The sequence below is a fragment of the Patiria miniata genome, unplaced genomic scaffold (genome assembly GCF_015706575.1).
Source record: "Patiria miniata isolate m_02_andy unplaced genomic scaffold, ASM1570657v1 HiC_scaffold_19, whole genome shotgun sequence".
NCBI classification, from domain to species: Eukaryota; Metazoa; Echinodermata; class Asteroidea; order Valvatida; family Asterinidae; genus Patiria; species Patiria miniata.
The window spans coordinates 17,509,033-17,535,096 of record NW_024037057.1 but is presented as its reverse complement, the minus strand read 5'-3'; the positions used below and the strand labels follow the sequence as shown (position 1 = coordinate 17,535,096).

The 26,064-nt window shown below is 40.8% G+C and overlaps 1 protein-coding gene across 2 annotated transcripts; it reads left to right on the top strand.

Moving 5' to 3' along the window:
• The first annotated feature begins 7,108 nt into the window (after window positions 1-7,108).
• Window positions 7,109-24,399, top strand: LOC119725958. Of its 2 annotated transcripts, none has more exons than XM_038197587.1 (9): window positions 7,109-7,277; window positions 10,408-10,661; window positions 10,905-11,082; window positions 11,695-11,794; window positions 12,337-12,597; window positions 12,983-13,882; window positions 14,058-14,465; window positions 14,570-14,716; window positions 20,932-24,399. In XM_038197587.1, exons 2-9 carry the CDS (start codon window positions 10,447-10,449, stop codon window positions 23,853-23,855), a joined length of 5,133 nt encoding a protein of 1,710 aa, XP_038053515.1. In that variant the 5' UTR covers window positions 7,109-7,277; window positions 10,408-10,446; the 3' UTR covers window positions 23,856-24,399. The 2 variants fall into 2 exon arrangements, with proteins under 2 accessions (XP_038053515.1, XP_038053514.1); XM_038197586.1 differs by having other exon boundaries at window positions 10,408-10,682.
• The last annotated feature ends 1,665 nt before the right edge of the window (window positions 24,400-26,064 follow it).

Genomic DNA, 26,064 nt, shown 5'->3' with positions numbered 1-26,064 from the left:
ACTAAGTGCAAAATATACTACCTAGTAAAATGGAAGGTTTTACTGAGCAGACATGGGAACCAGCAGGCAATGTCTCATACCAGCTGCGTAGCAACTTTAGTAAGAAATAGAAACGATAAAGGGGGGGGGGGGCCAAGACAATGTATTTTCAGTGATACTTCCTTTCTTTCATTTAAGTTTAAAACCTTTTCCCCCATTTGAATTGAATTGTTAACTGGAGCTACCATTATTTTTTCTTGATAAAAAGAGAACTTGATCCATGTCATAATTATCGTTTAAGAAGTCTTTCACTTCTAGAGATTGCTCATTGACACAAATTCACCAAACTTCAGAAAATGTTAGTCAGTCTAAGTCCAAAAAGAAAAGAAAAAAGGTTTTGGATCATATGGTGCTTGTAGCTTGTGCAGTGTAAAACAAATAATAACAAAACTATTAAATAAATAAAATGCAACGAAAAGTAATAAGTGCCCCTAAATGCTAAATTGCTTTTCTTTTATGTTCAATGACATACAGGTGTAATGTAATCTGTACCTCTGGCGATATTAAATATACCTTCTATGAAATACTAATAAAAGAACAGCTGCAACTGCTACGCAGCTGGTATGAGACATTGCATGCTGGTTCCAATGCATGCCATGTTTGAACAACAGTACAGTCTGAGCTAGGTGCATTCCGATCACGAGCCCCATGGGCATCAGTGTGCATTCGCCACATCTTCATGTATACATGTACATCTCAATTGGAGATGCCTGGTGATGTAGGCTGACATTCATGTTCTTCATATGGGAGAAATGCACCTAGGCACCAGCTGCATTTCTACATATCTGTTGTTTATTTTATCATTTGTAATTTTATCATTTGTAATTTGTACTATTTTTCTCTCTTTATTGGTATTATGTTTTTTTCTGAGTAAATTGGATTTATTGTGTTTCAGCGCCTTGACCACCTTAATACATGTGTAGGTATGGCGCTTCAGATCCGTCAGAATAACTTACGTGCTGAAATATAGCAGGTTTTTTTCACCGAACATTGGGCCTCCATAAAACTGTAAAAATGGGGGGGGGGGGGGGGGGGGGGGGGGGGGGAAGCTGGTTGTCAACACAAATAATCAATTCAAAATCGAAGGGGGGGGGGGCTGGTGCAATATTTTGAATTAAAGGTGCTGTTGAAAACATACGATCATGCACACTGTATCACTTAATAGTGTACACTTTAATACATTAATTTTTAGTATCAGAGCGAGGGGGGTGGGTTCCAAATTTGTGTCACTATAATTATACAAATTAGGTTCTTTTTGAGTCGGGGGGGGGGGGGGGATTGATCCCCAAAAACCACCCCCCCCCCCCCCCCCCCCCCCCCCCCCCGATCCGTGCTTAGTGTGGATCAGGTTCATGAAATATAACTGATTTGTAATGGATTATGCAAAGCTTCATCAAATTATTGATATCAACGTAGTTTAGTCACTTACTATGAATGTCCTGTATACATGTTTTCCAGAACCTTTTTTTCTTCAAAATTAAATGTATTTGAAAATATTATTGCAACATAAAGCCGTTATTTGTTTACTTGTTTGTATGTGTTATTTTTCCAGCTTTTATCTGATCTACATGTAGGTGTTACTCATGTGAAAAAGGCAAACATTAAACAGTTTGAAAAGTTTCATCATCAAATTATTAAAATAACGTAGTTGAGTCATTTAAATGAATGTACATGTACATGTATACATGTTTTTCCAAAACCTTTCTTTTTTTCATAAATTAAACATGTTTGAAAATACTATTGCAACTTATTGCACTTGCATTATGTTTTCACTTGTTTTTTTTTGTATTTTTGTCACTTTTATCTGATATACAGTGTATGTATGCCTAAATAAATAAACACAACCATAATTGAATCCTATAAAAATGGGCAGTTTTTGTTATTCTTTTGCTATTTGTGCAAGAACCAATTTCGGGGTTGTGTGTATTGCCTGGAGAATGGCATTTTTACCTACATACAATTACGTGGCCGTACGTAGCTAGTGTAGGCCTGTAATGGTAATAAAACTGGGCTAGTATTACATTAGTCTTGACCAAGGCTATCAGCTTGTTCCCATACGAGCTTGTTCCGGCTACCGCACACCGCGCGCACCGCGACACACTAGTATACTGTTAGCCTCAATGACCCTTGCGTGTGCTTTGTGTGCATGTATGTACCTCCCACACACATTTCCGCAAACAGCCGTACAGTAAGTCGAGGCGGAGGATAGCCTTGACGCAACTGTGTAGGCCCAATATGATAATTAGTACGCGCTATGGTAAACAGTCTTCTCTCATGGTACGACATACAATTCGTAAGTACGTGTGAAATACATATGTCGTACGTATAAGATATATGTTGCACATGGTACGAATTCAGAGAGAGATTTTTTTTACCATGCCCCTGTATGACAGTTTCGTATCCATCCCAAAGTCAATATTAAATAGCTTGTTTCTTGCAGTTAATTCATACGGGTGTGACATGACTTATAGATATGAGTTTTCCTGCATGATTCGATGAAATGAATACAATTTGACCTGGGTCCGAATTGACCTGTTCCCTACATTCGCTGTAGGCAGAATGTCACGGGGTAGCAGCGTGATAATGTACGCTGTTACACCGACAATAAATGTCGGCAGCTACATGTATGACTGTCCCATTCGCAATACATTGGAAATATATCATCATTTTGAACAAGTGTTCATTCATGTAGTGGCATATTTCATTTGTTTGGAATGAAACTGGAGAAATGGTTTAAAATGGGATTGAAAATTGAAATACCTGGACATTTATTTTTGAGTGAACATTCGTGGCGTATACAGTAATTTGCAGGCTACATGAAAAAAAGGCATGAATATGTATGTCGCGGGTCCAAGTTTACGGGCTTTGACTGGATATTGTGTAATATATGCGCATCAGAAATATTCGGCCGAATTCGGCCGAAAAAATAAAGAAACACATAGAATTTGCCACGGTTGCGTCAAGGCTTTCCTCTGCCTCAATTTACTGTACGGCTGTTTGCGGAAGTGTGTATGGGAGGTACATACACGCACACAAAGCACACGCAAGGGTCGTTGAGGCTAACAGTATACTAGTGTGTCGCGGCGCGCGCGATGTGCGGTAGCCGGAACAAGCTCGTACATGTGGGAACAAGCTGGTAATTACATTGGTGATCATGTATCTACTACGGTACTGGTTTATATAAGGCCAAAAAAAAAACAAGTTCTGCTTCTGATTACATGGCACTTGAAAACAGGGTAGATGTACATGTAGGTAGGGACCTTTTTGGTGCAATTTTTTTTGTGTACGAATATATGGAGGCATCTGCATGTATGTGCGAGTAATCAAGAAAAATATGATTTTGGGTGTTTTTTTCCTCACTTTCCCCATACAAAAATAGGGTAGGGGCTGGCAGAATAGGGTACATGAACATGTAGGTAGGGAAACCAGAAGCAGAACTTTTTTTTATGGTTGGCCTAACACTGAACAAATTCCACATTGTATTGGACATACATATAGTTTGAGACATTAAGAACGTACAGGAATGTCAGATTAGGCGTAAAGGGCAGGGTTTTGAATTGTTGAGGGAAATTGGATAGTAAAATGGCAATGACGACGACAAAATGCAACACGAAAATAAAGATGGCAATCACTGCGCAATGTACCATAACGCGTTAGGCGCGATGAATCATGCGACACCAACCGTTGTAATTTCTACCCCTTATTTTGAGAGAAGTAGCTCTCGAGAGTCACCATAATTGACGCAGAAATGCTTGCAACGCACGCGTGTTGTCAAACGCAAATTGAATGCGAGTGCGTCAAAACATACATTGTATCCTCATCATTTTAGGGGGTCTGACGATACATGATGTATGCTTTAAAAAGGTAATTTTTTAGTAGAACAAAACATCCTTGCCTCTAATTTGATCAAACCTAAACAGGCACCCTACACTACACAATTGCCCTAACAAACATGATGCAGTAGGCCTACTGCATTGAAATTATAAAGGCAACAGGACAACTTGTAGTCGTACTTGAACCAACTCGTCGTACGCAAGACAAGCGAGACAACTCTTACGTCTGTACGTGAACTAGCCCCATAAATGTGGCCTAGTATTTACTGGACTGCCTCCGTAAACATAGGCCACACATCCACATGTACAAAAACGTGTCGACTTTGCCAAATTTTGATTTTCACATTTAGACTTACTTTGTAGGTTTTTTTTGCTTTAGAAGCGCAGCATTCTCACCCTCTATATAGCCTAATCAGAAAGTGCTGCCTTTTTCAGATGTCCATTTTTCGTGAAATTTCCAGATACATTTGCACACGTTTGCGTATCAAAATTTCAACATGAAATTTCACAAAAATTAGACATCTGAAAAAGGCAGCACTTTCTGATTAGCCTATATATAGAGGGTGAGAATGCTTCTCAAGCAAAAAAAACCTACAAAGTAAGCCTAAATGTGAAAATCAAAATTTGGCAAAATCGACACGATTTTGTACATGTGGATGTGTGGCCTATGTTTACGGAGGCAGTCCAGTAAATAGGCCACATTTATGGGGCTATACGTGAACCAACTAAACTTGTACTACTCACTACTAGGCCCCTTAGTTGTACGCCAGCCAACTCGTACACTGGCCAAAATTAAATTCATGCCATTTGGTAAGAATGATACTGGGCCACCTCTCAGACTCAGACCTCCTGCATGATTTCTGGGACTGGGCTAGACCCGTGAACGTGGCGTTGTACTTGTAGTTTAAAAGCCACGTCCGACGTCCACGGGTCTAGGACTGGGCCAGTACACAAAAGGTTCAATTAGACCTAGGGCAGTGTTTCTTCATCAGATTTACAACTGTTTTGGTACAAATTTCAGGTCATATTAAGGAATATCAGTGGTGGCCCAGTATGAAATTCTTTCCCATACGAGTTGTCCTGTGTACGAGTTGGTCGCGTACGAGTTGGTCCGCGTACGGTGTTCATGTACGACTAGAAGTTACGAGTTGATCTGTTTTCGTAAACGTTACACTATAGTGTACGAATCCACACTCCCCGTCTCGTCTACCATCAACTGCTGGTGCTACACATTTCCAAAAAGTAGTGAATGAATTCATGCCATTCTCTCCAAGTCCATTCTCATAACTTTAGTCTTTGTTAGAAATGCTTTGCATGCTTTTTCGCATGTACAACCCGATCATCAGCACAGTACGAAAGAGGCTCACAGCGGCCATGATGGAAAGCGCCACCGATCGACAGACCCATGCACATTATATTTGCACGGTGCGCGTACGTACGTACCGCGGCGTGCGGCCCGCCCCCGCGCCTGAGCTGCATGCGATGTATGCCTCGTTTATTAACGTGTCCCTTTGTATTACATGATACGGTAATATATAACGGTCATGTTTATAACATGGCGTATAACGTCCTCAAGCCTCACTTATTAACAACGGTGGCTAGTTGAATCGGGTGCACCACCACATTGGGAGACTGACTAGATGCATTATAATAAAACAAACGATAGCAGAATTATGACTGGATCGGGGTTGGAACCTGTAGCAGGGATCACGCCGAAAGTCACAGCACTAGCAACGCCAACAATAAACCTTGTTAACAAAAATTTATTCAAATAAAATAGTATAATTATCATGACATATTTATTATAATTTATTGAACAAAGAAATAGAGTCCACAGTGTAACGCTTTCTGCTTATATATTGGTGTGAACTCGTGGAGTTATTTACACTCGAGTCGTAGTTGAGTTGATGAGTTGGATTGAGGTTTAATCTGAAACAATAATAAACTGGGCTGTGCAATATAATCTAAACAATTAATTAAACATGCATACACAATATAAGTGTCACAAACAAGCAGTAGAAATCTCAATGAACATTAACTAAGATTATCACTTTAAATCACTAAGAAATCGGTTATCTACATGTATCTCAGTGGTCTCAGTGCTATTGACTTGCAGTATAACTTCGTAAAAGTAAACTCAATTAATGGTCAATCTAGAAACAATACAAAGTCAAGTGATCAATGTGAATGAGTCAATACGAATAGACATGGTAAAATGTAGAACAAATCTTACAGACCTTACAACTTTGCAGAGCTTATTTTGTCATCACACCATACAGAAAACATCAAGGAATGTATAGTAAAATGTTGTCCAACATATAACTTGCTAACCTAGCATCAAAACTGGAACAATAAATGTGTTGACTAGCAAGTCGTGCTAGATAATTTTTCCACACAAGAGCCGAGTTTTGCATGTCCATGCAACTGCACTGAAACAATGGGTCCCTAAGACCATGCTTTGACCCCTGACCCCAAAAGGTGTAGCATGTGGCAATGCCCACGCAGGGTAATATGACCTAATTCGATGTTGCACAGAAAAGTGTCCATTTAAAGGGTAGCACAATAAAAATATACAGATAAACAAGAAGGACCTGCATTACACACAGTGTATCAATTAAGCATAAACCGGGAGGTCCCCCCCCCCCCGACCCGATATTCTACATTTGAAGTTATCGATGATATGAAGGGACTGAGAACCAGTTTAATTGAAATGACGTCACAGCGCATGCGCACTGTGACGTTGCGTCCACACTGTTAAGGGGAATTCCCAAATCGGCATGGTGACCGATTCAGCAGATTTTTGGCTAACTTTGACAAAAATTAGCCAAAGAGTTTGACAGAAAATTTGACAGAATGGATTTTTTGGGCAGATTTCTGGCAGAATTCTGCAAAATGGTTAATTGACAGAAAAACATAGCAAATAAAAAAGCTTCAATCTTTTCAAACAAACCCTTCGAGGGGGACAGGTTGCCTAGTCTAGGTACTGAGGTGCACTGGGAACCGGACTTCGTCGTGTTGTAACCTCATCTTGCCTGACTTATGCAATTTTATAACATCTTGACTATAGATTGTTTATAATGTAATTTAAACTTTAATTAAGGCCATACTGCAACATCTGCATGTGAGTTTAAGTGTGTATAGTGTATTTCGAGTAATTCTTGGGAATTTGGCAGATTTTTGATGAATCTGACAGATATTTAAAGTGCATTTAGCAGAATTTGGCCATGACCGTACGGTCACCCTGCAAATCGGTATGCGGAAGTATGAAACTGGTTGCAAATCGGTACGCAGCGTACGATTCTCTGATTTTCCCACGACTGTTTCTTCCTTTATTCGGTCCCCATCACGCAGTCTTGATCAGCAAAATGTGGATATCTCTCCTCTGAATAATGTGAAGTGGATGAGGTAAGTTCACCAAGTCTGGTATCAGGTAGAAAGGAGATGAAATGTTGCCCGATTTGATGAGGCCTTGTCGTTACGCAGTACAGAGTGCAGTATTGCCGAGAAGCTGGCCGTTATAACATGTAATCAGTAGAAGTATTCCAGTTCCGGGAGGGGGGGGGGACAATTTGCACTTAACGATTTGTTTCCCTTTAAATAGCGTGTTGCTTTGAATAATAAATAATTAAGCATGATAAACTGAGGGTTTGGTACCAGTGTTGGAGCAAAGGCTTTGACCCTCAAGGCCAAGGCAAAGGCTTTGACCCTCAAGGCCAAGGCTTTGGCCCTCAAGCCTCGAGGCCAAGGCCAAGGCTAACCCTCAAGGCCAAGGCCAAGGCCCTGTTTTATGAAATGACCACAGATATAGAACTAATTATAGTCACATGAGTGACACATCATCACGCAAGGGCGGATCCAGAACGTATTTTTTTGGGGGGGGGGAGGCAAACAAATTTTGGTCCCTCCTAAAAAAGTGTGTCAACAAATTCCGGCTTGGGCTTTGGGGCCCGCTTAAGGGCCCCGAATTTTTTTTGGATTCGAGATGCTCTGTGGTGCGATTTGAGGCAATTTCTGACCATTTTAACCGATGTCTTTTGAGGAAAAGATGGTGGTGTACTCATTGCCTGCCTTTATTACGACGTCACATAAAAAAGTGGTTTCCTTTTTTGGGGGGGGGGGGGGAGGGGGGCATGGCCCCTTTTGGCCCCCCTGGGTCCGCCCTTATCATCACGAATTGCTTGTTACAAAGAGAAACATTTCTTTAATTACAATCAACATGCTCGAATAGTCCTACACCGTTTTATGACTGCACTGTATCTATTAAAGTATAAGTTCAGGTCTTCAATATGGTTAACAAAACAAAATATGGTTAACTAAAAAAATAATAATTTACTTCTATATTGACACACAATTCTCCCAGGTGTAACAAAAGGGGGATCCAACAAACTGATTTGGGAAGTTTTTATTTGCTGGCCCAACATGGTCAGAAATATCAGCATTATCTAAAACAGATACACGCAAATCTTTAGCACTTATCAGGGAGACGTATACAAACTATCAGATCTATTCCATAGTTACAAGCAATTAAAGTGATCATCTCATTAGCCCAACAAGTGTACGGAATATTTTTGCAGCAAATCTACTACAATGGTAACAAAATGTGATGCTACAAAAGTGGAAGTGTGCCCAACGCACAAATCTATAGGGTGCTTCCCTCCTCCATGGTAATACGATTATAATGGTAACAGCAAAAGTTTGAACAGATTTATCTGGAAAATGCAAATATCTATGGGCCTTGAAGAGCCTTGACTCAAGAGCCTTGCAAGGCCCTGAACCCTCAAGGCCAAGGCCAAGTCCAAGGCTTTTGCCCTCAAGCCTCGAGGCCAAGACCAAGGCCCTAAAATCCAGCCTTAAGGCAGCCTTAAGGCCAAGGCCCAGCATCAAGGCACTACATCACTGTTAGGTACTAATTTTCTTTTTAAGAATTACCCCCACATATTGATAGGATTTTGTCAGTAAGAACAAAACAGTACGTCCCTCTTGTGTGATCCGATCGGTCATATTTTAGGCAATAAATGTATTTCCCACTTTTGGGGTGGGGAAGGGGGTGCCCCCCCCCCCCCCCGACCGACAACCCAGAAAAAAAGATGATGATAATAATGGTAAGAATAATTGCCTATGTCCACCTGTCCGCAACAATCGGACAGAGAGGCGTAGCCGGGTGGTGGGTTGGGGGGGGGGGGGGGGGTATGGTGGATGTTCAATATTGTGCATGATCCACCTTTTTGAACGAGCCTATTCCCCCATTGCAATATGGTACCAGCCCCCACCCCCACCCCCATCCCAACATTTTGACTTTGTCCGGATGGAAGAAAACTTCTAAATTTTAGCAGTGATTTTCACGAACTTTTGACCCCCAAAACAAATGTCCTTCTGACGCCTCTGGGACATAACAAAAACAAATCTCACGGGCCTACCCCCCCCCCCCCGGTAAATATTCCTTGGTCCAATCCTGTGGGATTCTTTCATTGTCAAACATTGTTATTAATCTACAACACGTTTTTACTTACAAATGTTGCCCCTTGTTTAAGTAGGCAGACATTTAATTGCTTGAACGGTACAGGTCATCCCACTAGTAAAGGAACATTAAAAAAAAAATGTTTTATTACGGTTTAATATTAATAATTGCGACATGACTTAAGATAAGGGATGACTTGCAATTTACACGACACTTTCCACAAGGGACAATGACCCATGAAATGATAAAAAAAAAAGAGTCGTTTGATCCTGAACAGTTTGTTTGTTGGGTTGTTGGGTTGTTTGTTGGGGGTGTTTGTTTGTTTGTTTGTTTGTTTGTTTGTTTGTTTGTTTGTTTGTTTGTTTGTTTGTTTGTTTGTTTGTTTGTTTGTTTGTTGGGGTGTTGGGGTGTTTGTTTGTTTGTTTGTTTGTTTGTTTGTTTGTTTGTTTGTTTTATTTCCATCTATACTATAAACCTGTAAGTATAACAACCAAAGTAATTGTTAGAAAATCAATACATTGTAATAAGGTACAAATGAGGGTAACATCCTGAGGAGGTATAACCCTCCTGTAGTGGAGTACCCAGACTGCAGTTGATACATTGTATGAAACAGTACTACTGCATGTGAAAATGCATTATAATAAATAAGATGTTATCCCTAAGTCTACAAATAATAATAATATTTTTGGAAAAAAAGAAAGAGGTATTAATGTCCTGCTGCAAAATCTTTATATTTGTCCAGATAAACCTCTTTAAGATGACTAAGCAAAAGCATCCTGGATACACCGGTAAATTCATTTATCGGACTAACAGGAAAGGAGTTAACAATTTCAGGTAGTTGTTTACGATAATTGGAAGAGACAACATTCACTTTACAAATATCAGAAGTACGGATAAGATTATCTTGTCTTGTAGTAAAAGGCTGAAAATCCGGATTTACAGGAAAATATGAAGGAGAACTTAATTGATCCGGTAGCAGATTGTTAAAATAATGAAAGTAATGAATGGCAATTTGAACATTGAAAATATCTTCCAGGGTAAATTATTTTACTGCAGTTTACTGTATTTCTTCCTTAGAAGAGTGTATTATCGTTCTTCGAACTGATTGCTACGAAGATGCCGCGAAAGACCGCTCAGCAGTTGGATGCATACATTAAGGCAACAGCCGTCGTGTACGACCACTCCAACACCAAGCTCATCAGCAGGAAGACTAAAGTCAAACCAAGGAGGAAACAAGCTTTCCTGTCTGTACTGCATTACGGGAAAACGTCTTCGGATGATTGCTGTGCAAAGAGAAGATCATCAAAACGACGGATTTCACGACAATTGAGGTGCACAAATAAAAGCCGGAGGTAATCATCAATGATGCATTTATTCAATAGACGATATTGCAGTAATAAGGGATATCGCAAATTGAATATCGTGCATCGATTTTAATAGGGCTAATGAAAATGAATATTGGCTGTTTCTTTGACTAAGCGCAACTTGAATTCCCCTCATTAATCATTTTGAAGGACAAATATTTTCCTAACCTACACCAGCAATCCAACATTTTCCCTATTCTATTTTTACAGCCATGCCGGGAAACAGAAGCTGCAAATATTTGTACGGACCCCCCTTTTACATACACCGAAGACGCTTTGCTTCCGTCTCGATCCGGGGACTTCCATCTCAAGTTTGAAGGAAAGGATACAAACGAAGATCGGTGTTGAGGCACGATATCAGCGGCTGTACTTCAGGAGAAACTTTCAGGTAAAAGTTATTTTACGCAACATTTTCATTTAGGACAACTAGAAGCATTGAACAGTTTCCCGTCCCTGTCTGCTTCCGTTTTCTTACCAGCCTCCTTTATACATTGCTATTTGTTTTGTTTTGTTTTGTTTTAAGTAATTTCATTTCATATATTTCCAGCACAATGTAGCTATGTATACTATATGATACACAGAACGATGCACGGCTCCTTTAGACACAAAGTTGTACCAACCGAGACGAGAAAATGGACGAATCTTTCCGTCATTTTCGAAAATCCTCCTATATTCCTTTTTTCTCAAAAAAAGCCCGGATGTTTTTTCCCTGGTCTTATATTGTGTGCACATGCAGAACTAACCTTGATATTGGGATTATGTTGATTAGCTGATCGTTTCCATTTTTGTTTTTATGACTGAAATAATTGGGACTTGTAAGAGGTATTTTCGGTTGATTTAAGGGTACGGTTTATTCAACAGAACAGAATGAATGGTGAGGAAATTAGTCATTCAAACACTGTGTATTAAATAATTTCGGGTATGTGTACAATCCAAACAAATCCATAGGAAAATGTCACGAAATCAGAAGTCGTTTCTTTTTCTTTTACATTTATTACAGCTTTGTGACTTGTTGACGCTTGAAGATAATGGCATCGAGAAAGACGAGAACATCTCACTTCGTCTATCCTTTGATGGTTTACTAGGCGGTGGACCAAAAGGTAAAGTCTAACAGAATGAAAGAGTGGCTCAAGCACGCAGATGGTAAATTAATGTCTTTATTCAAATATGCTTGGATAATGCACGTGTGTTTAACTGTCCGGCCTTTTCCGCTGACCTTGTGTAACATTAAAAACCTCAAGGACAAGAATAACTGTCATCACTACCAAGAAACTGGGACTGACGCCGTCTTTAGATACTGCACCATACCTATATCGGTGCACTCTAAAAGTCCCGGATGATATTGATCAGAGTCCGGCTTCTGTGAGGCTTGACACTTCCCCAGGTCAAAATTTGCACTTTTCTGTCATCTTTGCGGGGTCAATTTGACCCAGGAATCCAGGCTAAAGTATAATTTTGACCCCGAAATATGTCAATTTTGACCATGAAATGTGTCAGGCCAAATAGAAGCCGGAATTCGACTCATTTGCCTTGGGACTGTTTCATTGGATTGTTATTTCTTTCCCGAGTCCAACTTGTTAGTTACTTGACAGGAAAGAAATTACGACATTGTGGTTCTGTCACTTTTTTTTTTTTTTTGCAGAAAGGGCACAATTTGATCAGTTTCTCTGGGATATCGCCACAAAAATTGAGTCGGCTTGGAAGGAAGTGGCCAAAAACCTGGAATTTGAAGAAGCAGACATTGGTGAAATTCAAGCTAAGAACGAAGATGACTCCAAGGAACAGGGCAAGGCGATGCTATTTACTTGGTGGAGCAAGCAGAAGAAGAGCAGGGAAGCATCTCAGAAGCTGAGAGAAGCATTGGAGGCCTCGGGTTTGGCTGATTTGGCGCTGAAAGTACCAGGTAATCTAAATGAGCAATTGCAATAAATCAATACCAACAAAAATCAAGTTTCATTTGTATTACCGGAAATTAACAATTTTAAAGTCGAGTCTATGACATGTCCAATTACAAGTAACATAGTATATGACCAGTAACAGAGTTATATATTTGCCACCATCTATACGATTACCTTTTTATTTCTGTTTACATATACTTGGGACCAATGACTTATGTTCCCCGAATAAGGTCAATGCTCAACAGTTATTACAATCTTCATTCACTGCTTTTAACCTATTGCTCAACTCCTGTACGCAAAATATTTTATTTCGACACACTATAGACACTCCCATTTGCCAAATTCAGTTTGAGTTACTCTCCTCATATCCAATTGACATTTCATATCAAGATCTAGGCAACCGAGGGAGTGACAATTTCGCCACGTCAGCGGCAGCGGCTGCAGATCATAAGACATCTAAGCAAGAGGAGCAAGAAGTCACCGAGATGATAGCAGTTGAGAAGACATTATCGGATAGAACCAGAATGGAGCAGGAGACTGGCAAACCAGATATGTCCCAGCCTGAGACACGTCCAGTTGGTGAGTTCAAAGATCCAAGCAGCAAGCCCCCCTCAGCAGCATCATTGGATCAACTGGTACTCGGGGAGAGGCAGATTGGTGCCCAACACGGACAAGTGGAACAGCAGCTGGTAGACGTCACTGTATCAACATCATCAGAACGGATGATAGATTCTGCTGAATTACAATCTTGCTCAGAGGAAAAGCATATGACAAGGACCCGTGCAACTCCCGAATTAGAGCAAGGCGATGATTCACATATACACAGTCCTAAACATCTGGCAACGATACCACCCGGGCAGAGACTACATGAGTCGGTTGAGTATGTACGTATAACTCAGCCTTTGACGACGCTAGCAGTAGAAGAAATGGAACAAAACAATCGCCATGCGATGTCATCACCTGAACAAGAGAGACTTAGACAGGAGACTGGCGGTCCAACCGGACATCAGTCTCAGAAACAGCAATTGGCTGGCGGGACGAATTTGGTATCACCTGAGCAAATGAAACACAGTCAGGTTTCAAGCTCAAATTCAGAAAGCTTAGCCTCATCAGCACCTCAGAGAAGCACATCATCAGTATCTGCGGTACAGAAATACGGGTCTAATGGGTCAAAACAAGTTTCAGTGGATCTCAATGTCGGCGGTAGCTACGATCCTATCTTTCTTGCTCCTGTTACCAACACTACTGTGAATTTCATTCAAAATGTGAATGTCACAGGAAAAAGTCCAGGTAGGTATAATTTATACGGTGGCCACGGCATGTTCATAAAAGTGTAAATAATATTAAAAATCAAGTGATATTTTAAGTCTTTCGGCCGAGATTCAAAGTTGAACTTATTAATTAGCTATTGTAAAATCGACTTCCCCTTGATTTTGAGGTTTCACGTGATTTTTTTATTTTTCAGAGTTCCCCAAAGTGTCTATAGAAACGGACGTAACAAGGCAGGGTTGCAAGGACAGTGGTATGACTGATATTCTCTGGACCGCCATGACCAATTTATGTAAAACACACGGATCGGATTACCTACTTGAGCAGGTCTCTGCTTGTCTAAAACCATACGGCATAGAGCTTGAGCAAGTAAAATCTGGGTCTGTGACATTTGTTGTTCGCATCTTGAGCCGGGAGGGTCTGAACAAACTCTGGAGTATGTACACCACTGGAGAACTCGCCAGGAAACTGACAGAGATCATCCTCACGGATGAACTGATAACAGAAGATAAGAGTGATTTGGCCATCCAGGCGACTGTACTGCAAAGCGACTACGAACAGGCCTGCAGATTCTTTGACAATTTGGAAAGAGACCAACAGAAAGGTAGCCGAATACTTAGAATAATAAGTGCTATTCAAGTACCTATTTTCATGAAGTTATGTTTTTACATTAATGCTTCGATTGCCGGATATTTACTTTTGTTACAGATGAAGAGGACTCAAGCGGCATGGCAGAGGTACATCATACACAACTAAACGAAAGCAGCACCACAACGTCGGCTTACAGTGGCGATCCAGCTGAACACGCTGCTGACAGATGCAACGAAAAGCTCAAGACATTGTTTATGACAACAGGTAGATATTCACAATTACTTAAATTGGTAGATGGTGACAGCAAGAAGATTTTAATGTCAAAGCTAACGTTGTTTCAAGCTGGCGATAAGAAAGATGAAAGGATTATATTATATGAAGATATTTTCCTCCAGAAAACACCAGAAGGCAATCCGATTAAATTGGCCATTTTGACTGAGACAGATAAAGATCAAAAGTCTATTCTTGTGGAAAACATTGCGTACGATTGGGCAACTAACTCCACTCATGTTACTATCTTGCAAACATGTTACTATCTTGCAAATGGACGTCAAGGAGCAAGAGTCTGACCTTATTGACTCGATCCATGCTCAACTGATAGGTCAAGACTCAGATATTGACAGAGGTGACTTGGAGTTATTCATTGACACCAACCCTCACAAAGTGCTTGTCCTCTGGGATGGGTTTGATAAGTTAATCAGCAATCTTGATGAGAACAAAGTTAGTTCTGTCCTCAAACTCATCAATCGGATGTCAGCAAAGGGAATACGGGTGCTTGTAAGCACGTGTCCCTCTAACATACAGACATTCATGAGCAAATCAATAATCCAGGAGCCTGTCACTCATGTGACAGCTTCAGAGATCGCTCAGGTAGAGATGGAAGATTATGTGAAAGCATTTTTCTTTGATACACCTGGTCAGGTTGAGGATTTCATTGACAGAATCAAATCCTCAGATGTCCTCTCCGACTGGGCTAAGAGCTTAAACCTGATGCCCTTGTGTTCATTGTCGAGACATTCAGCACTACCTGATACAATGTCACGCCTATACAGTAGAGCAATGACATACATATTCACACGACAGACAGATATAACACAAGAAAAACATATCCGAAGTACTGATTGCCCTTGGTAAGACTGCATTGGAGGGTCTGGTTTCCCCTAAGCAAAGATTTACATTTCAAGAAGAAGAGTTTGAAGATGAGGCTCTCGAGAAGGCCCAAGATGCAGGTCTCCTTATTCGCCAACGAGTCCCTATTGGTCAAGAAAAATTCAGCGACTGCATACAGTTTAGTCACAAGACAATCCGAGCATTCTGTGCTGCTAAATACTGGCAGAGTTTATCTTCTGCTGCGGCGACAATGAGCAATTGCTGCAGACATATTTTGTTGAGGCTTCACAGGAAGTCTATTAAGAAACTGGCCTTAGATTGCTACTTTGAAAGTCAGGTGACATGTGATATCAGAAAATGTCATTAAGTCGTGGTTGGATGAATGTAGTTTTCTGTCCATAAGTGATCATAAATTGAAGTCGCGCATGTGGTTGCTGCAGCATGTTGCCGGGCAGACAGGGCTCTCGCGATACCTCGCTGTAATACAAGAGGCTTCTTTTTTTCGGTGTGACCTGTCAAGATTATGTGACGTCGTAGCTTCGCGTTTAACAACCATGACAAATATGTCTTCATGGAGTTTGGATAAATGCAGACTAGCAGGTTACCAGTTAGATCACATTTTGTTATCACTTTAAAGGGCAGGCTACTTGACTCATCTAACGCAATCTGACATTGATTTAGGTGGCACTGCAAACGTTTGGGCTGTCAAATTGCAATGTCTCAAAAGACTCTAGACACTTATCATTCCCTTTATGTAACTTGAACGCGGAAGATATACCACATATTGCATCATCGGTCGGGAAGATACCAAACCTTGCCAATCTTAGCCCTTCAGGTCTTGAGGGATTGGGTGATAACGCCGGAACGTGGGCGCCTAGTTTGAAGTCGATGACTCGCCTAAAAAGCGCAATATGACAATGTGTAACATCCAAGGTCACGATGTAAAATATATCGCTGAATCAGTGGGTAGCATGAACAATCTGGAAACAAGTGTATTCAGTGGTTCCTTGGGTGTGTTTCGCGTACAGCCATACGACAGTGGCATGCAACTAAGCATTAAGCGGTTATCACTTACCGGCGAGGACTGTGTGAGTATTTTAGAGTCATTCAGTAATCGGAGAGATTTAGTCATTTTTGACACTTGATGACATTCATGGTATTGGCAGTTCTTCGGGTACCAGGACCGTACCCTTACAAAACCTGGCGGGGCTTCGGGAGTTGGGTTTAAGTAATTGTTCATTGCAAAGCACTGATATTAAACACCTTGCTGCAACATTAGGTCAAATTCATAAATACCTCAGACAGTTTAGCCATTCCTATTGGTCGAGAGCCTGTCACGTGGCCGGTATTAAACGGATGATAAAGACATGGCTAGCTGGTCTTAAACACTTTTCCAGTGTCACAATAAAATGTGGACTCCTAAAAATCCAGTGCCTCTTATCGTTTCATTGGTTGAACGTTCACAATCCTCACGTAGGCATGCGCAACATTACCAGGGAGTTAGAATTTTATAGTTCTAAATTCAAAACGCAACGCGCCAGGTGCGTTCTGCGCGACATCGCATAGAACATGATACGCGCGCGTCAATCTCCATAAAAGGGTTGTTTTCATCTTACTCGCCAGCTGAACACTCCATTATTTTGCAGGAGGGATGATTCAAAAAGCATAAAGTGAATTTGTTGAACAAAATCGGGATGTTTTGAACGAATTATATGATTTTTTTTTTACCGAAAAGGTATTTATGAATGGGAATAAATATGTACTCCGTCGTTATTTATCACTCTGTTTAATACCACTTAGAGTCTGGGTGCTGATAATTACCCGAGCCGGAGGCTCGGGTAATTATCAGCACCCAGACTCTAAGTGGTATTAAACAGAGTGATAAAAACCTCCGGAGCACACATTTATTCCCTTATGCAAAACCTGGCCGATCTTAGCCTTTCACAGAATGTGAACTTGGGTGGTAACGCTGGAACATTGGCGGCTAGTTTGCAGTCGATGACTTACCTAAAAAAGCTCAATATGACATTAAGTAACATTCACGGCCACGATGTAAAATATATCGCTGAATCAGTGAGTCGCATGGGAAATCTAGAAAAAAGTGTATTCAGTGGTTCCTTGCATGTGTTTCGCGTACATCCATACGACAGTGGCATGCAACTAAGCATTAAGCGGTTATAACTTACCGGCGAGGACTGAGTGAGTATTTTAGAGTCATTCAGTAATCGGAGAGACTTAGTCATTTTGACATTTGATGACATTCTTGGTATTGGCGGTTCTTCGGGTACCTGGATCGTACCCTTACAAAACCTGGCGGGGCTTCGGGGGTTGGGTTTACGAAATTTCTCACTGCATAACATTGATATTGAACACCTTGCTGCACCATTAGGTCAAATGCCAAACCTGGCCGATCTTAACCTTTCGCATAATTCAGTCTTGGGTGGTAACGCCGGAACGTGGGCGGCTTGTTTAAAAATGATAATTCACCTAAAATCACTAGATTTATCGGAATGTGGCATCAATGAACAAGATATACAACATATTGCTTCATCAGTTGGGGAAATGCAAAGTTTGGCCGAGCTTTACCTTAGTGGCAGTAGAGACTTGGGTGGTATGACAGAAAAAACGTGAGTGGCTAGTTTGCCATTGATGATTGACCTCAAAAACGTGTTTGGCATACTTTAAGAGTCTGACGCAGATCTCTTACGATTTTAAATACATCGTCAGATCAGTGAGTGTCATGGGGAATCTGGTGCCTTTTAATTTCAGTGGTTACAACGAGGAGATGCGCGTACAGCCATGTGGTAATGGCATACGACTGATCATTAAGAGGCTCTTACACAAATTAAGCGGCTATGATGATTTGGCGGAATGTTTACAGTCATTTAGTAATAGGAGAGATTTGTGTCACTTTGATCGTTGGTGGCGTCGGTGGTTTAAGTTTTTTGCAAACTTTTAGGCCCCATCCTTACAAAACCTAACGCACCTGAAGGAGTTGATGAACTAACTGCTCACTTCAGTTACATGACAGTGTACACATTGCTGCATCAGTAAGTGAAATGCCAAGAGTAGGATCCCTCAGCCTGGCGGGAAAAGATTCTTTGAGTGGTTGTGCAAAAGTATTGGCTCCCAGTCTGAATCAACTGAAATACGTTGGTAGCCTGAAATTGGGTGGATGTGCATTGACAGAAGAAGATAAGAAAATGTTCATCTGAGGCATGGGGTCTCCTTTGAGTCTCCTAAACATGACAAGATCTCAAATGTGGGTTTGCGCTGAGATATGTGATGATGCGCATGCCATTATGTGATGCAATTTTCAAGTCATTTTGTTCGAGTCAATCTGAAAGTCCCCACTTTTTGTGAGAAACGTAGGAAACGGAACATTCTTTTAAATCCAGTCATTTTGTATGAATGATATTACACGATAATAGAAAAACACTCGGGAAATTTTCGGAGAAATGACGCATTATTTATCCATTAACTTAAAACTAAATCACTTGTAAGCAAGCTACCCAATTACCAACTATAGAAATAATAGGTAACTATATGGTATTCGCAGTAAACAGAACACGTATTTCTCTTTTCAAATAGTTGTACGAATTAGCCAGGGTATTTAGACTTTGCTACAGATTGGATACATGCATTTTATAATTATTATGTGGAAAAGTGAGAGTATGACATCATTCAATCAGTTGGAAACCTTAGGATTTATCTTCAAAATGTGTAATATTGTTTACAACTTGTACATGTCTTTGCTTAGCCCAACTTTGTATGAGAACTCGAACTGAACGTTATATACCGATATGGTGTCATCAAAAGTGCTTATCATAAACGTGTATTGTTGTATGCGACTGATTCTAAATGACTGCGAAAAGTCTCAAGGATTAAAATGGACATATCATTTATGTACAGGGTGACTCCAAAAAAAGTTGTGCAGGCAGACATGTTTAAATGTCTCAAAAAGTACTGAGCATTTCATGTTGATGGAGTATATTGTTTGTACTCTTGTGTAGGGGAAGTGTGGCCTAGCGGTAAGGGTACGTGACTCATGATCAGAGGGTCAGAGGTTCGAATCCGGCTGCAGGCCATACGTTGTGTCCTTGGGCAAGGCACTTTATCCCCAATTGCCTCTCTGCATTAGCTGGGGAGTAACCTGCGATGGACTGGCATCCTGTCCAGGGGGAATATAAATATTCTCAGTCGTTTCATGCCACTCAAACCGGAGATAAACGACGGCCTGATGAGCCATACAGGCTCGGGACAGACTTGACTCTTGTGTATAATCACCGCAAATATTTGATGAATATCCTTTCATGCAAACCAGAGATACAACAGATTATCAATGGCAATGTGCTTTCCAGCCGTTCCAATGTGATTTACACAGTTAATGAAATGAGATATGGTAATTCCCATTGGAATGGTTGACAAAATCACATATCCTTTTATAAGCTGTTACAGCTCTGGTTTACATGAATGCGTTTCCATTTCATTTTCACTTATTAGTATACACAAGTGTACTTTTAATATGGTCCATCAAAATGAGATACTCATGGTAGTTACCTTTTGAAAAAAAAATATATCCACGATATCTGCTTGCACAATTGTTTGGGGGATTCAACCTGTATTTCTTTGAGTGGACAGATGCCAACTGATCAACTGATACGGTCTGCCTGCAATGTAATACAGCGTGTGCCAATAAACATTGTGCATGAAGAAGTCGCTGATTGGCTCAAAAGGAGATCATACTAGCTGATAAAATTTTATTTTATTTTAAATACTGGGCTTGTTTATTTTTGGTAAGAATGTCCAAGGGCGGATCAAGAGCAATATTTTTTTTTTGGGGGGGGGACCAAAAACAAATTGTGTCTCCCAAAAAGTGGGTCAAAAGATTACGCTGTGGGGTTCGGGGCCCGCTTACGGGCCCCGAATTTTTTGGTCTCGATGCTCTGTGGTGCGATCTGAGGCAATTTCTAACCACTTTAGCCAATGTTTTTGAGGAAAAGATGGTGGTGTTCTCATTGCCTGCCTTTATTGCGACGTCACATAAAAACAAATTGGTTTCGTGTTTTGGGGGGGCCAAGGCCCCCTTTGGCACTCCCCCCCCCCCCCCCTCCGATCCGCCCTTGAGAATGTCAAGACAATCCATCAATGCAAACCAGAGATGTTATTTTCCTCCTACAAAATCAGAATCCTGTAGTTAAAATAAGGCCAATACAAAGACTAAACTAAACACCTATTAACACAGGTTGTTTAAACTTCCAATACTATATCCAATATCAAGTCTTGTTTGAAAAGAAACTGCTTTTCTTCTAAGTTTTGCTGAACAATTAATGCTAACCTAGTTCGACAAATACCTTATTTTTTTACAGAAGAAGAGGACTCAAGCGAAATGACAGAGGTACAGCTTACACAACCGGGAGAAAGCAGCACAGCAACGTTATCTAGCAGTTCTGATCCAGCTGAACTCGCTGCTGTTAGATGCAAAGAAAAGATGAAGACATTGTATATGACCACAGGTACATATTCACAAATGGTCAAATGGGTAGATGGTGACACCAAGAAGATATTAATGCCAAAGCTAACGTTGGTTGAGGCTGGCGATGAGACAGAGAAAATGGTAATATCATATGAAGATATTTTCCTCCAGAAAACACCGGAGGGCGATCCGATTAAACTGGCCGTTCTGACTGGACCAGATGATGAGCAAAAGTCCATAATTTTGGAAAACATTGCGTATGATTGGGCAACCGGCTCCAGTCCTACACTCCAAAACTTCGAAATTGTTATTGTCTTGCCAACGCAAACCATTGATCAAGAGTCTGACCTGCAAATTGCAGTCACTGAAAAAGAGTTACACCTTGTTGACTTGATCTACGCTCAACTATTGGGTCAAGACACATATATTGACAGAGGTGACTTGAAGTCATTTATTGACACCAACCCTCACAAAGTACTTGTTCTCTGGGATGGGTTTGATATCTTACCGTACACGTACAGCATTGGGAATACAACTAAAGTTGATACTTGTCTTGAACTCCTAAATAGGATGGCAACAAAGGGAATACGGATACTTGTAACCACACGTCCCTCTAACATACAGACATTCATGAGCAAATCAATGGACCAGGAGCCTGTCACTCATATTGTCTTCGATAATCCTGGTCAGGCTGAGGATCTCATTGACAGAATCAAATCCTCAGATGTCCTCTCCGACTGGGCTAAGAGCTTAAACCTGATGCCCTTGCTGTGTTCATTGTCGAGACATTCATCACTACCTGATACAATGTCACACCTTTACAGTAGGGCAATGACATATATATTCACACGACAGACAGATATGTCACAGGACGAATTATCCAGAGTACTGATTGCCCTTTGTAAGACTGCATTGGAGGGTCTGGTTTCCCTTCAGCAAAGGTTTACATTTCAAGAAGAAGAGTTTGAGGATGAGGCTCTCGAGAAGGCCCTAGATGCAGGTCTCCTTATTCGCCAACGAGTCCCTATTGGTCAAAAATTTGTCAACGACTGCATACAGTTTAGTCACAAGACAATGCAAGCATTCTGCGCTGCTAAATACTGCCAGAGTTTATCAGACGAGGAGTTTCAGAAGCTTCTTGATCAAATTGACGACCCGTGTAATATTCAGTATCTGTTGCGCTTCTGCTGCGGCGACAATAAGCAATGCTGCAGACAAATATTGCTGATGCTGCATAGGAAAAATACAAAAGGCAAGGAAGAGAAGGAGTTGGCCTTACAGTGCTACTTCGAAAGTCAAGCAACACATGTGATATCGGAAGATGTCATCAAATCGTGGTTGACTGGATGTGGTTCTTTGTCCATAAGTGATCATACATTGAAGTCGCGCATGTGGTTACTGCAGCATGTTGCCGATCAGACACAACTCACGGGATACCTCGCTAAAATACACGACATTACATTTGCAGGGTGTGACCTGTCAAGAGTAGCTAAAGTCGTAGCTTCGCGTTTAACAACCATGACAAATCTGTCATCATTGTGTTTGGATAAATGCAGACTAGCAGGTTACCAGTTTGATGACATTTTATTATCACTTCAAAGGGCAGGCAACTTGACTCATCTAACGCTTTCTGGTACTGGTTTAGGCGGCACTGCAAAACATTGGGCTTTCAAATTGCAAGGTCTCAAAAGTCTCCAGGCACTATCATTCACTTCATGTAACTTGAATGCGGAAGATATACCACATATTGCATCATCGGTCGGGAAGATGCCAAACCTTGCCAATCTGAACCTTTCAAGCAATAAGGTCTTGGGTGGTAACGCAGGAACGTGGGCGGCTAGTTTGCAGACGAAGACTCACCTGTTTCGCGTACAGCCATACGACAGTGGCATGCAACTAATCATTGGGTGGTTATCACTTACCAGTGAGGACTTTGCGAGTATTTTAGAGTCATTCAGTAATCGGAGAGACTTAGTCAGTTTGAAACTTGATGGCATTCATGGTGCGGGTGGTTCTGCAGGTATCTGGACCATACCTTTACAAAACCTGACGGGGATTCGGGAGTTGGGTTTAAGAAATTGCTCACTGCAAAGCACTGATATTAAACACCTTGCTGCAGCATTAGGTCAAATGCCAAACCTGGCCGTTCTTAACCTGAAAGGCAATTATGACTTGGGTGGTATGATGACATCACAAACGTGGGCGGCTAGTTTACCGTTGATGATTCACCTAAAAAAGCTTGATATGACAGACTGTAATATGGGGGATGATCATTGGGGCATGAGTTACAATTTGAAATACATCGCTAAATCAGTGAGTGTCATGGGGAATCTTGTGCATTTTGATTTCAGTGGTGAGTTAGGGGAAATGCGTGTACAGCCATGTGGTAATGGCATACAACTGATCATTAAGGGGTTCTCACTAACCGGCAAGGATATGGCGGATATTTTACAGTCATTTAGTAATCGGAGAGATTTAGTCAGTTTGATCGTTAGAGACATATGTGGTTCTGCGAATATATGGACCCCACCCTTACAGAACATTACGCACCTGAAGGAGTTAAGATTAACACACTGCTCATTGCAGAGCACTGACATTGAACCCCTTGCTGCAGCAGTAAGTCGCATGCCAACAGTAGAATCCCTCAGTCTGGTGGGAAGTTGTTCTTTGAGTGGCTCTGCAAAAACATGGGCTCCCAGTCTAAAACAAATAAAACATGTTAGTAGCCTGAAATTTGGCGGATGTGCATTGACCGAAGAAGATAAGAAGCACATATCTGAGGCATGGGGAAGTGGAGTTGACTTCCGAGTCTCCTGAAGATGACTAGATGTCAAATCTGGGTCTGCGCTGAGATATAATGATGCGCATGTCCAGGTGTATAATATAAGCAGGTACGAGTATATGATGTAAATTTTAAGTCATCTGGCTCGAGTCAGTCTCCAAGTCACCAGTTATTGTGAGAAACCTAGGAAACGGAACATTCTATTAATTCCAATTTTTTTTGTACGGACGCACGATATGACACGATAATTATGGAAAACGCGGGAAATATTCTGAGAAATGACGCAATAGTCATCCATTAACTTAAAACTAAATCATCCGTACTCAAGTTACCCAATTTCCAACTATAGAAATAATAGGTAATTATATGATATTCGCGGTAAACTGAACACATACATGTATTTCTCTTTTTTCAACGAATTAGCCATTGTAAAGACTGTGCTACAGATTGTACATGTCTTCGCTAAGGCCAAAAAAAAGTCTCCGGTTTCTGGTTTCGCCGTAGCCATGCGCGTCGGCAAAATGAAAAAGTTTTTTTTTTCAATAAAAGATGATGTCTCAAAACCGTCAAACTCACTGGTTTGACTGGAATCCTGCTTCTGCACAATTTTAACGTGTTTTTAGATGGGGTTATGATCGAAAATAAGATTGGCCTCTCCGGACTCCAAAATATATTTGCACTAAGTTTAGTCGGGCACCATTTGCAGTCATCAGCCGACATTTGATGCAAAAAAGACAGGTAAAATAAGAAAGCCGCGTCGCCGCACCACTTTTTGGGCAAGCTCCATAACAGAAACCGGAGACTTTTTTTTTTGGCCTAATCCAACTTTGTATGAGAACGTTATATATTGTGCTATCAAAAGAGCTTTAAACGTGTATTGCTGTATGCGACTGATTCTAAATGAGTGCGAAAAGTCTCAAGAATTGAAATGGACGCATCATTTATGTCCAGGGTGACCCAAAAAATTGCAAGTAGACATCTTTAAATTTCTCAGAAAGTTCTGAATGTTTCATGTTGATGGAGGATATTGTTTGTACTTTTGTGTATAATCACAGCGAAATTTTGATGAAAATCCATTCATGCAAACCAGAAATACAACAGGTTATTAATGGCAATGTGCTTCTCACCCGTTCCAATGTGATTTACACAGTTAATGACATAACACATTGTAATACCCATTGGAATGATTGAAAAACACATATCCTTTTATAATTGGTTACAGCTCTGGTTTGCATAAATGGGTTTCCATTACACTTTCACTGATTAGTATGTATACACAAGAGTATAATGAATATGCTTCATCAAAATGACATACTCATGTTAGGTACTTTTTGAACAATTTAACGATATCTGTTAGCACACAGTTTTGCGGGCCATCCTGCATTTATTTGAGTGGACAGAGGCCAACTGATTGAAACGGTCGGTCTTCAATATATTATAACTCTTATCATGTATACCCCTATTGCAGCCAGTCTTTTAGCCAGATATTTGATGCGGAAACTGCGCGTGTCATATCATGATTGTTTCACTTCATCAGCCTATACCATCAACATAATTATGTACATATTTAAAACTGATAATACGAGTATCAAACTTTTCTTTTCTTAAACATTTACTGTTCAGGTGGCCAATTGTTTTTGTGTAAGGCCAAGTAAATGAAAAAGCATGTTTATAGCGTCCTGCCTTTTTGAAAAAAAAAGGAAGGAGGCCCTTTTTTTCCCAAAATGGCCGTCCGACCCATTTTCCAAAACGACCGGCGGGCTATTTTTTTCAAGATGGCCACCAGGTTTTTTTTTGTCCTTTTAATGGCCGCCACCTGGACTCAGAAAAATGACATACCAGCTTTATATGGCCTAGATGCAACAGACAAGAGGCCACAATGACGTCACCGTTTAAAATATATCATTTCTTCGGTGTTTTATTTTAATAAAAAAAGGAGGCGGCCTCCGAAATGAAGCGCACGGGGACGCTAAACATGTTTTTTTGTTTTGGCCGAAGTGAATACTTTGTCACTGCGATGTCAGATTGTGTTTGGTTGACGCCCGGTTTTGTTATAAATCCATACCAAAGCATTATTTTTAAGCTACGTTACAGGTTATGAGGCTTTGTATTCGCACACGCGCGCGCACTACTGATCAGCGCCCATTGGATAAACACTCATGTTGCATTAACTTCCGGTTCCGGTTGTTCCAATGCTACCTAACATGTGCAGTGGGCGTGGTTTAAAGCTGAAGTGACGTCACA